Raw genomic sequence first — 12,093 nt, 5'->3', positions numbered from 1 at the left:
TTCCCGGCAGGAGCCCGGCGGTGGCTCTCTCCAGGCCTGAGCTTGCTAGGATCCACAGGCCCCTTTGAGGTTTACCTGTTCCCCCTCCATTGTAAGGGCAAGCCCCCTGCTAACCAGTGCAGAGGGGCCCGGCCCACCCTCCCGGGACCACCGTCTGGGGATCCACCCCGCCTACCGATGCTTTCAAGAGGGGAGGGAGGAGCCTTGCCAAGAAAAAGTGTTAACCTCTTGAAACAGTTCCACACACACAAGGCTCCAGAAAAGTCTGCCCAGGGCTCCTGACCCCCTGGCCCCCCAGCCTCAAGGCCGGTGGGGTTTGTTCCCAAGCCTTTGTGCAGCGGCCTGGTGCACAGCGGGCAGTACCCCCGTCCCCCCTCAGGCTCCCCTAGCCCCCCGCCATGTACCGATTTGGCCTCAGCTTCTTTGGTCAGGGCCTGTAAGGCTTCCTGGTGGATCAGCTCGCTGGGCAGGACGGGCCGGAAGGCCACCCGGACCAGGCACCTCTGTGAGGAGAGAGGCTGGAGGGCAGAGGGGCCCCTGTGGGTGCCCCCCAGCACCCTGCTGCCGCCGCCGCTGGGATCCCCTGGTCACGCTCTTGGACATCCCGGGGTGATACCCCATCTCTTCTTTGGGGTCTCAGCTTAGACGAGCCCTTCTGGAAGGTCCTTCCTGACCTCTGCCCCCAGAGGTTGGAGTGGCTGCAGACATGATCACCCAGCCCCTCTCACCATGCGGGGGGGGGGGTCCCCGTGACGGACCAGCCCACTGCCCATGGGGCACGAGTGAGCAGGGGACGTTTGTGTTCAGCCACTGAGACTTGGGGGTGAGTCCCTGCACCCTCACCTGCCCCCCTTCCTGAAGCACGTCCACCTTGAAGTCCACCCCCGGGACGGCCCCGGGTCCCCAAGGGGGTTCACTCACCACGGCCTGCCCCGTGCTCAGTGCAGCAAGGGAGCAGGGGTGGGTAACGGCTGCAGTAACCCCCTTGGAGAGGAGACCCATGACTTAAGCTGAATTTGCTCAGTTTAATAAAATGCATTTCAGTAATCACTTACTGAAACACTGCCAGGGTCCAGGACCTGCACGTGCCCCTCCCCACTGAGTCCCCTCACAGTGGCTGTCACCCCTGACTATTGAAGGTAAGGAATTCAGCTCAGAGAGGCTGTGATGGCCCCGGGGAGTCTCTGCCTCCAGGCCCGGGCTCTTTCTGCTTTATCAGCAAAAGCAGTGGTGGGGAAACCTTTCACCCATCAACCAGTGGACAGGCACCTGTGCTCCTGGTGACCAGGTGCTGTGTGGCCTCTGTGCCCATCTGCTGTGAGACCCAAGGGCTGCACACCCTCCCTCAGCCTGAGCTGCTGGAGCCTCCAGCCAGGGGCCTGTGGGGTCAGCTGCCCATGGGTGCCCCACCTCTGGGGCCAAGTTGGGCTGGGCGGAGGGCACCGTGGCCTGCTTGGGTCTGATAAGCATCCAGGTTGATCTCCACGTCTGCTGTCTGGTTGAATGGCTGTGGTCCAGGGTGAGTAGAGACCGGGCCCCTGGGCTGGTCCCGCCCCGGCCCACCCGTGGGGCCCACACCCACCTTTCCTGGCCACACGGTGCCCACCGAGGGTGAGATGGTGATGGGGGAGTCTGGGGGCAGCAGGAACTCGAAAGACGTGGGTCCCTGGGATGCGTCCTCCAAGCTGATGCGGGGCACCGAGGGCGTCGGCGAGTTCTTGCTCAGGCGGGAGTTGATGACGTACAGGGTGGCCACCGACGTGTCATACAAGGAGGTGGCCGCAAACTTGACCTGGTAGTGGGACAGCTCCAGGGGCGGGTGGACACCCACGGCCCGGCACGTCAGCTTGAAGCACCTGGAAGTGACAGCGTGGGCAGCTCAGCTCAAAATTTTAGTAAATTTTGAAAATACTTTGTGCCCCTGTGCACATTTTAATTAGATAGTTAAAATTTTAATCACAAGTTTAAACAGTTGCAAAGGAGGTAATTTCTGGCTTATTTCCTTAAATATTCACTGACATTTAAAAACTAAAACTGGGGCTTCCCTGGTGGCGCAGTGGTTGAGAATCTGCCTGCCAATGCGGGGGATACGGGTTCGAGCCCTGGTCTGGGAAGATCCCACATGCCGCGGAGCAACTAGGCCCGTGAGCCACAACTACTGAGCCTGCGCGTCTGGAGCCTGTGCTCTGCAACAAGAGAGGCCGCAACAGTGGGAGGCCCGCACACCGCGATGAAGAGTGGCCCCCGTTCGCCACAACTAGAGAAAGCCCTAGCACAGAAACGAAGACCCAACACAGCCAAAAAAAAATAAAAAAAATAAAACTGATAGGGGACTTCCCTGGTGGTCCAGTGGTTAAGACTCTGCACTCCCAATGCAGGGGGCCTGGGTTTGATCCCTGGTCAGGGAACTAGATCCCACATGTTGCAACTAAAGATCCTGCATGCCGCAACTAAGACCCGGCACAGCCAAATAAATAAATATTTTTAAAAACCTGATAAATTACTCTTTAAATATAAACATGGGAATCTATATACCATAGTGAATTGATTCTTGCCACCATTCGGTTTTAAAAAAACAGATATTTGGTATTTTAACCAGTGGAAAATTTACATTCCATGTTTCTTTGAACTCCTACTTCCATTGCACTCGTGCCATTGGATTTTATCCTAATTACGTATGTTTTAATGCTTTATGAGGTGATGTCAATGGCCCTGTCATACTTGTCCGTAACAAAAATGTGTTCATAGGTTGAAATATTTCAATGTATATTTTTGTGTCCTGTGACCACAGGCTCTAAATGTTAAAAAAATTCCTTCTGGGTGGAGATGTCATTGAGGTTATTGTTAGAAATTAATTAATTGAAAAAGCACAAATGTATGGAATGTGATAATCATTACATATAAAAAGTAAGAGCTGCCTGGAGTCACTTCAGGAAGGTGATGGAGCTGCTTCCCGGCTGGTTCAAGGGCCTGTGAGGGACGCGGCCTGTGGCCTTGCTCCGTTGACCTGGGAACCGGGGGTGGGGGGCCCACCCAAGTCCCCTCCAGCCCCTTCCTTTCCATTCTTGTGACCATGCGTCATCCGATGTCCCTCTGAGGAGCCCCCCGTGGCTCTCTCAGGTCCTGCTCCACTTCGCTGCAGGGAAAGACCGTCAGGTCCCGTCACCCAGGCCCAAGCAGATGCTGTGACCTGCAGGCAGCGGGTTCACCCAGGACACCCAGTGCCACGTTTGCTGAGAAAATGCTTTTATCTCCGTTCACGCTATACATGTTTCTCTCCCCCTCAAAAACCACCGAGGTGAGATGAGCCCATCAGCGTGTGGGGAATGTTCTCCTGACCCCAGAGGCACACATGCAACGTGCCTGGTCTCCCTGCCTAGCTGTGTGCGAGCCTCCAGCTTCTTTTATCTGGTCACACAGGCAGCTGGTGCCCGTCATAGGGGCCAGGCCCAGGGGACAATCAGCCCTGCTCTGGGGGTGTGCCTGACCTCCAGAATGTCATCACCATCACCATCATCACCATCATCATCATCATCACCATCATCACCATCATCATCATCACCCTCACCATCATCATCATCACCATCATCACCATCATCACCATCATCATCATCATCACCATCATCACCATCATCATCATCACCCTCACCATCATCATCATCACCATCATCACCATCACCATCATCATCATCACCATCATCACCATCATCACCATCATCATCATCATCACCATCATCATCATCACCCTCACCATCATCATCATCACCATCATCACCATCATCATCATCACCCTCACCATCATCATCATCACCATCATCATCATCACCATCATCACCATCATCACCATCACCATCATCATCATCACCATCATCACCATCATCATCACCACCACCACCATCATCATCATCACCATCATCATCATCACCTTCATCCCCATCATCATCATCATCATCATCATCATCATCATCATCATTAACATCATCATTAACATCATCAGCAGCAGCAGCAGCACTGGGCTGAGGGCAGCAAGATTTCCCATCTTCTCCTGTTCTCTGGAAGATTTGTGTAAAATTGGCATCATTTTTTCTTTAAATGTTTGGAAGAACTCATCAGTGAAGCCATCTGCATCTTTCATTTTGGGAGGCTTTTAAACTTTAAAAAAAATTTTTTTGCATTTAAAAATATATTTATTGGGCCCCACAGGGCCCCTTGGCTTGATCGGAAGCTCGGGAATCTCTCTCCACGCCAGCCTCCTTCAGGAGAGCGGAGGGTTGGAGGGTATCTCTGAGTCCAGATCGCCACGGACTCCCTGCCACAGGGCTGTGCCTGACCACACCCAGCCCGCCGACTCGGCTGCGGAACTCCGAGGCTGTGGTGGAGAACGGGGGAGAGGCTGACCTAGCAGCTGCCGAGGCTTCTTTTGCCTTGAGGACACCTTCTCTTCTCTTGCCCGCGCTGGCCTGGACTTCCACTCCGAGAAAACACTAAATATTGGAGGTTCAGAAAGAGTGCATACGGAAGTCGCGACGCACCTGTCAGCACCTACGAGACTGGAAACTCTTGGATCCCCAGCAGCTTTAGCAGATAAATTAGGAAGGCTACCTCACTAACATGTACAGAAATCTCAAGGTATTTTCGGGAACTTGAAAAGGGAGGAATTCACCTAGATCTGATCAGATGCCCCACGACCTACAACCAGGGCATTATACATACTGGAAAAGACATAATTTAAAGGACTGTCTCCAAACTGGATGGAAGGACCCTTATCAGATTACAATAGGTTTACATCAAGATAATGATGATGCAAAGATTCCAGCCATTTCTCAGAACAGATCCTGCCAAAACAACAACAGAAGTCACCCTGGGGCCCTTAATTAGACAGAGCGAGAGCTCCATGACCCCAACTAAGTAGGGTCTACGAGCCCCTTGCCACCCTGAAGAAGCTACAGAAGACAGGCCGTCATCCCTCATCCTCCCAATAAAGATTTCTTGGGGTTCACGTCTCTCGCGGGGGGGTGGGAATTTGAAATAGGAGATAGATGGGCCCCTGGGCCGGACAGCTGGTGTTTGTCAAGTGGAGCAAAACTGAAGTTTTGTCCTCAGCTAGACGAGAACGACGCCCGTTTCCCTTCCTCTATTGATATGGAGGGAATGAACTAGCAGTGGGGAATTAGTTTGCAGCAAAAATAGAAATGAAGTTTTCCCTCTCCTGAGAACAAGGAAAATAAAGGGAGCAGTGAACAGGCTAGAGAAGAAACCTAAACTGGCCTGAAAGAGTTAATCACTCCTAGTTTTTTGTTTTTTTTTTAACTGTTACTAATCTGTAGTGTCTGTAACTAGATTTGTACTTCACAAAGCTAACCTATTACTCTTTAACACTATGTGAATTACATCCTGCACTCCCTTGTAGCAAAGCACCCCTTGTAGCATTTGCATTTCAGAAAAAAAGTTGCAGGCCAGTAACCCAGAGACAAAAAGACCCAATTGCGGGGCTGCCTGATGGCAGCTGTGACTGTTTTGTGAAGGAGTGGGGGCACTGTTCTTGAGGCACTAGCCTGCTGTGTCTTCCCTTCTGCCTGGCAGAAAAATAAAGCCATCTCTTCCTAGGGGGAAAAAAATATATATATATATATATATATATATATATATTCATTTATTTATTTATTTATTTATTGCCCATTTTTGTTTCCTTTTCTGTCATGTTTAAAACAATTCTTTTGCCTAAATATTTATTTATCTATCTATCTCCTCTGGGCTCCGCACGCACTGCTTTAATTCCTGAGGCCTCACAGTTCGAGCTTTTCTAGCCTCCCCAAGACGGCTCCTGGCTGAGTTTTTGGCAGTTTCAATTTATACGTAGATAGTTCTTGAAGAAACACTAAAGGCACATTCAATCAGCAAACATCTATGGAGCTTCTGCCATAGGTCAGAGCCCGTCCTGAGTACTGAGGTTATCTCACAATCCCCTCTTTTCCTGGGGCTTGTTTTCCAGAGGCTGAGAGAGTTGTGAACAAGCCCAGAAGGGTCCCAGCCCACGGGCGGGTCACTAAGTCCGAGGGGAGGGGCGGGCAGTGGGACGCAGCAGGGTGGCAGAGTCTGGTGCCTGGGTTTCCTCCACGGGTTCTAACTCTGCACTTTGCTCCCAAAGATCACCGCCGTGAACCCCTTCCTGCTTTCCCTCAGGTGCGTCACATCCTGGGCTCGCCTGTCGCGCCGTGCCAGGCTGGAGGAGGGCGCCAGCCCGACCCTACGCAGGGCTGCCCAGGCCCCCCGCCAGGACCAAGCAGCAGCTCGGCTGGAATGTGGGTGGGGACTGGAGAGGAAGGGAAGGAGAGGGGCAGCGGGGCTGGCTCCACGGGGGCGGGACGCCCAGCACATTCCCCACCAGAGGCTGATGATCCCAAGTAGCAGCCAGAGCCGGCCCTTGGGCCCCTCCACGTCCAGCCCATTTCTCTCCCCAGCACCCTCTCAGCCCCAGTCCTCAGGGTAGACACGGAGGCCAGGGAGGCCCAGAGGCTGGCCCATCACACGGCGCGTGAGGGCAAGTGGGGCTCGCGCCCAGGGGATGCTCTGCACGCTCACACACGCCCACCGGTGCACTCACACACGTGCACGGCACACACGCCTGCAAGGCAGCCTGGATCCCAGGCGTACGGACCTGGGTCTAAGCTTCCTGAGGCCGGCACTGTTGCCCAGCCCTGTGGTCAGCCTGGACGGCCAGGGGCGGCTCCTCCCAGGCTGGCTGCCAGGGCTCTCCATGCGCCCCCTCCTGCCAAGCTCACCGGTTAATCTCTGACTTGCAGACGAGCTCGAAGTTGTACTCCTTGGCCTTGGTGGGCTGAAAGATTACATCGAGTTGCAGAGTTTCCAGCGGCAGGATGGTCCCGAACCCGTCACTGGGCTGGATGTCCACAAACTGGCAGACGGAAGACCATGGATGCCACAGCGAAAACCCAGTGACCCGCTGGGCAGGGCCACAGGGAGCCGGCGTGGACGTGCGTGTGGCCGGGGTGTGGCAGTGTGTGAGCCAGTGTGAATGTGTGTGTGGCTACATGTATGTGTGTTACGTGGGTGTGAGCCCCTGTGTATGTGATCATGTGTGCAGGTGAGTGTGTGTGAGAGGGTGGTGTGCGTGCATGTCTGTGTGTGTGTCTGCATGCACGTGAGCACTTGTGTGTATGTGAGTGTGTATATGTGTGAGTGTGCGTCTGCATGCATGCGAGCACGTGTGGATATGAGTGTGTATGTGTCTGCATGCATATGTACACATATGTGTGTGAGTGTGTCTGTGTGTGTGACTGTGTCCGCATATATGTGAGTGGGCAGCGGGGTCCTCGGTGGCGTGGCCCCGGAGGAGTGAGGACAGCCAGGCCTGGGCCTCGTCTTGGCCGCCCTGCAGGGCGAGGCAGGCAAGAGTCCCGGAAGGAAGGGCGGGGAGAGGACTCTGGATCCTGAGGGTGCAGCGGGCGGACAGAGGGCAAGAGCGGCAGGGTGAGGTGGGGATGGGGCAGCGGGGATGAGGAGAGGGACGGCCAGAGAGAGGCCCCGGCCAAGGTGCCTGGAGGTGAGTGTGGAGTCCGGGAGTGGCTCAGGCGCCTAGACCCTGGGCAGCAGCCCAGGCCCCAAACCTCCCGCTCTGACCACACGAGGCACCTTGGGGAGCCCGATGAACCCAAACTCCTGGGGCAGGAGGGAATGGTTGCAGAGGCTGACTTGGGTCCTGATGGCCTCGTAGATGGTGCAGTAGCCGAAGTCCACCCCCGAGGGGCTGAGCTCCAGGTCCGAGGTGGTGACTATGGCGTGGACAGTAAACCCCACGGGTTTGATCTGAAGTGCGGAGGGCAAGCGCATCCGGTCGCTGAGGTCAGTTTATGCAAGTGTTTCCAAAAATGAGAACAGCACCATCCTGGCTGTGAGCTGATGCCCGACGGTGCACCTTGCAGGGACACACCCTCTTCCCTGCTGGCCCCTGGCTTGGGACCGGCAGCATGGGGGGGGGGCGGGTGCAGGAGTGCGCGTGTGCACACACGTGTGCACCTGTGCGTCTATGTGTGCGGTGCATCGTGTGCTCACGTGTGGCGTGTGTACGGAGGACGTGCACACTCCTGGGCACCTGGATCTGAGTGTGTGTTTGGGGGCCCTGGGGACAGCCCTGCCGGCCCCGGACAGCACTCGGGGCCTCTCTCCGATCCACAGACACCCTCCCTCCGTCTCCCCTGTGCCCTCTGCTCCCCAAGGGCGCCCGCGCTCCCAGAAGTGCCCCACACAGACCTGGTCAGCCACCCGGATAGTCATCGGGGCCTCCAGGACTCTGCTTTCCTTGTCAAAATACTTCCCGGCATCTTCCGGGAGGGAGCGTCTGAAAGAGACAGGAGGCACTTGAATGTTCTTTTCTTCTTTATATTTGCGAAACGACAAAATGCTGAACTATGAGGGTGCTTTGAAGTCAGACGAGAGCCAGAAATTACATAAAAGGTAAGAAACACAGGAGCCACGACGTGGGCGTCGAGCCAGCTTCCTACTCTCACCTAGAATCCCCCCCACTGGGCGGAGGGACCCTGCCGCGCCACGCACCTGGGCAGGAACTTGAGCTGCACCGAGTAGGACGACAGGGCCTGGATGTAGCCGGTCTTGGGCAGGAGCTCTAGGTGGCCCTGCAGCTCCTTGCACACCTCGAAGTTCAGGCGCAGAGCGGCCTTCGACCTGCAGCGCCCGAGGGCCGGGCCGGCGACGCCGCGTTTGGTGCCTGCGGGTCGGCCTGTACCCACCCCGCAGGACCCAGGGCACACCCTCCCAGATGCCCCCCACCCCCTACTGTCGGAGCGTCTTCAGAGCCCTGCTCGCCAAGGGCAGGTTTTCCTGAAGTGACATCTGCTGAGGAATCCTTACAAATAAAAACGTCGCAACTGAAAGGCACCCAGTCTGTTCTCAGAAACCTAGTGTTTTCTGGGAAGACCCTCGCCGGGCAGGTGCTGGGTGCAGGGGCCTGGGGGGTGGGCGCCGGCCCTCACAGAGTTTTGCCCTCCCCGCCCAGGTGTGGGCACGCGCCAGCACGATCCTTGCAGGACGCTCGGGAGGTCCCCAGACGGCCAGGCCTTGGCCAGTGACCGCAGTTTCCCCAATTTTTGCCCGTTTTCAGCTCAGGGCCAGCCAGAGAAGCCAGATGTGCCCCCAACCAGCCACGTGCGGCGCCCCATCCTAGCCACCCCAGGCCACAGCCCCCATCGGTGCGCTCCCCCTCCCCTCCTGCCTTCCAGTCGCCAGGAAGAAAGGTGGTGGGCAAGCTGCCCCAGGCCTGCGGGGGAGCCCCTTCCTGGGCTCCCCGGGAACCCTGGGCCGTGGTCCAGAGCCTCCCAGGCCTTCCAGCACCTCCTTAACCACCTGGGATGATCGTGGCCTGCCTCGTGGCTGCTGGGGCCTCACCCTGAGGGCTGAGCCCCTCTGCAAGGAGAGCCCACAGCCCGACAGGGACCCCTGGGAGATCCATGGGCTCCTGGGTGGTCCTGGCCGAGGAGTAAAAGGGGGCACCTTTGACCTCTGACCCCCAGTGTCACTAAGCCCCTCCCCTCAGTGACCTCTGGCCCTAGTGTCACCCAGCACTGGGCGTCCCCTGCCACGGAATGTGCCCAGACTGGCCCTCCCGCCCTCAGCAGGCAGCAGCCCCGCCCCAGTTCCCCGCTGGCTGGGCTCCTCCTCAAGCAGCTGTTAATGTGACCAGGGTCATTGCGAACGAGCTCCTTTGCTACACCTGCGTCCGTAAACCTGGTAAATTAAACAAGTGAGGAAGGCTGAATTCTAAAATCGCTCAACAGGGACCTCCCTGGCGGTCCAGTGGTTAAGACGTCACCTTCCACTGCGGGGGGTGTGGGTGTGATCCCTGGTCCGGGAGCTAGGATCCCACATCCTCACGGCCAAAAAGCCAAAACGTTAAACAGAAGCAATACTGTAACAAATTCAATAAAGACTTTAAAAATGGTCCACGTTAAAAAAAACTTTAAAAAAAATATAATAAAATCACTCCACAAATGTATGATGTCGAGCCTGTGCCTTGGGGAGGGGCTGAGAAAGCACAACCCCCGCTGCTCCCTGTCTCCACCCTGCCCCAGGAGTGGACACACTCTGCGTCCCGAGGTAAACCGACCAGAGCCCTGCAAAACCTCGTTTCCTGACCAGACCCACCTGAGTCCTGTCCCGAGTTCCCAGCTCCCCGGGGAGAACAGGCCCCGGACGTTGGCAGTGCTGAGGCCCAGGGACCCAGCGGCTGGCGCACGTGCCAGTCTGTTTCCACCCAGGCCGCCCGTCGCGCCGCCCTCCAGGCTGGAAGCGGGGCCCCGGGTGGCAGCAGCCTGCCAGGTGCGCAGGTGTGTTTGGTTAATGAAAATCCATTAAGCTCTAACTGTAGGATTTGCCTGCTTTTCTCCATGTAATTGAACTTCACTAAAAATTAAAAGGAGCGTAAAAAAGAAATGACAACTGTGGTGTCCGGACGCCCTTGCAAAACACTGCGAATGAAACATGCTTCTTGTCTCGGGGCTCCGTCCACTTTTCTTCAGAGGACACACTTCCTTCCCTGTCTGTGTCCGAGAGGGGCCTGGCCTGGCCATGTGGGGGGGCGAGCTCCCCAGAGACACAGGGGTGACAACACTGACTTATTCTCGTGGTTCTGGAGGTCAGAACCAGACACAGTCTCCCGAGGTGGAAGCCCAGCTGCGGGCAGGGCTGGTCCCCTGGGAGGCTCCGTGGGGAATCGTTTCCTGGCTTTTCCAGCTTCTGGAGGCACCGTGTCCCTCGGCTCATGGCCCCTCTCCCATCTTCAAGGCCAGCAGCCTAGCATCTGCCAACCTCTGTCTGACTCTGGTCCTCTAGCCTCCCTCCTGTGACGGCCCTGGGATTCCAGTGGGCCCTCGGGGTAACCCCAGGTGACCCCCGCCCCGAGGTCCGTGACCTCACCCCTGCCGAGGGCTCACCGTGTGTGGACGAGGATGGAGTCCTGATACAGCCGGTCGTACATGCAGATCTTCAGGTCTACGTTGGGCTTTGGCACCCAGACTGGCACGTCGATAGCAACGCCGACGACTTTGAAATGTAACTGAATTTGAACATGAAAATCCGACAACACGTATTTCCGTCAGCAGAGCAGGCGTGCCCGTGAGCGCTAACGCAGAGCTCAGCAGCGGTGTTTTGTGACCCTTACAAAAACTGGAAGGTTAATAATTAAACTGGTCATGTTTTGGAGATCTATGGCACTTTTTACATCATATAATTTAAACAATCCTTTTTATTTTCAAAATGTTTAAACATAAAAAGATAGAATGGTACGATGGATTGCCATGTACCCACCACGCAGCTTCATAAATATCAACAGTTTCAGCTGTTTAAAAAAACCCGGGCTTGCCCGGTGGTGCAGTGGTTAAGAATCCGCCTGTCAATGCAGGGGACACGGGTTCCAGCCCTGGTCTGGGAAGATCCCACATGCCGCGGAGCAATTGGGCCCGTGAGCCACAACTACCGAGCCTGCGCGTCTGGAGCCTGTGCTCCACAACGAGAGAGGCCGTGATAGTGAGAGGCCCACGCACCGCGATGAAGAGTGGCCCCCGCTTGCCACAACTAGAGAAAGCCCTCGCACAGAAACAAGACCCAACACAGCCAAAAATAAATAAAATAAAATTAAAAAAAAACAAAACAAAAAAAAACAAACCTGGGCTTGCCTGGTGGTGCAGTGGTTAAGAATCCACCTGCCGATGCAGGGGACACGGGTTCGAGCCCTGGTCCGGGAAGATCCCACATGCCGCGGAGCAACTAAGCCCGTGCGCCACAACTACTGAGCCTGTGCTCTAGGGTCTGCGAGCCACAACTACTGAAGCTCTCGTGCCTAGAGCCCGTGCTCTGCAACAGGAGAAGCCACCACAATGAGAAGCCCGCGCACCGCAACGAAGAGTAGCCCCCGCTCTCCACAACTAGTGGAAGCCCGCGTGCAGCAACGAAGACCCAATACGGCCAAAAATAAAAAAACAAATAAATAAATTTATCGAAAAAAAACAACAGCCGTTTTATTGCAGACTCATGCATCACACAGGCAGTACACGCAGCTGA

General features: G+C 55.8%; 1 protein-coding gene across 9 annotated transcripts in view; it reads right to left on the bottom strand.

Moving 5' to 3' along the window:
• CFAP74 (cilia and flagella associated protein 74) overlaps nucleotides 1–12,093 on the bottom strand; it is an 80,549-nt gene that overhangs the window by 5,366 nt on the left and 63,090 nt on the right. For 6 of the 9 annotated variants that reach the window (XM_082417615.1, XM_082417621.1, XM_082417617.1 and 3 more), the window contains 7 exons: nucleotides 10,968–11,089; nucleotides 8,575–8,703; nucleotides 8,272–8,359; nucleotides 7,673–7,858; nucleotides 6,783–6,916; nucleotides 1,583–1,856; nucleotides 405–503 (listed from right to left, as the gene is read on the bottom strand). In XM_082417615.1, coding sequence (XP_082273741.1) covers nucleotides 405–503; nucleotides 1,583–1,856; nucleotides 6,783–6,916; nucleotides 7,673–7,858; nucleotides 8,272–8,359; nucleotides 8,575–8,703; nucleotides 10,968–11,089 — 1,032 coding nt within the window. Of the gene's footprint in view, nucleotides 1–404; nucleotides 504–1,582; nucleotides 1,857–6,782; nucleotides 6,917–7,653; nucleotides 7,859–8,271; nucleotides 8,360–8,574; nucleotides 8,704–10,967; nucleotides 11,090–12,093 lie in introns of all 9 variants that reach the window. The other 3 variants (XM_082417618.1, XM_082417620.1, XM_082417622.1) reach the window with 2 other exon arrangements.

Source organism: Balaenoptera physalus, assembly GCF_965194825.1.
Source record: "Balaenoptera physalus genome assembly, chromosome: 1".
Taxonomy (NCBI): domain Eukaryota; kingdom Metazoa; phylum Chordata; class Mammalia; order Artiodactyla; family Balaenopteridae; genus Balaenoptera; species Balaenoptera physalus.
Note: the sequence above shows the minus strand (reverse complement) of the source record. Positions and strands in the feature narration are given on the sequence as shown.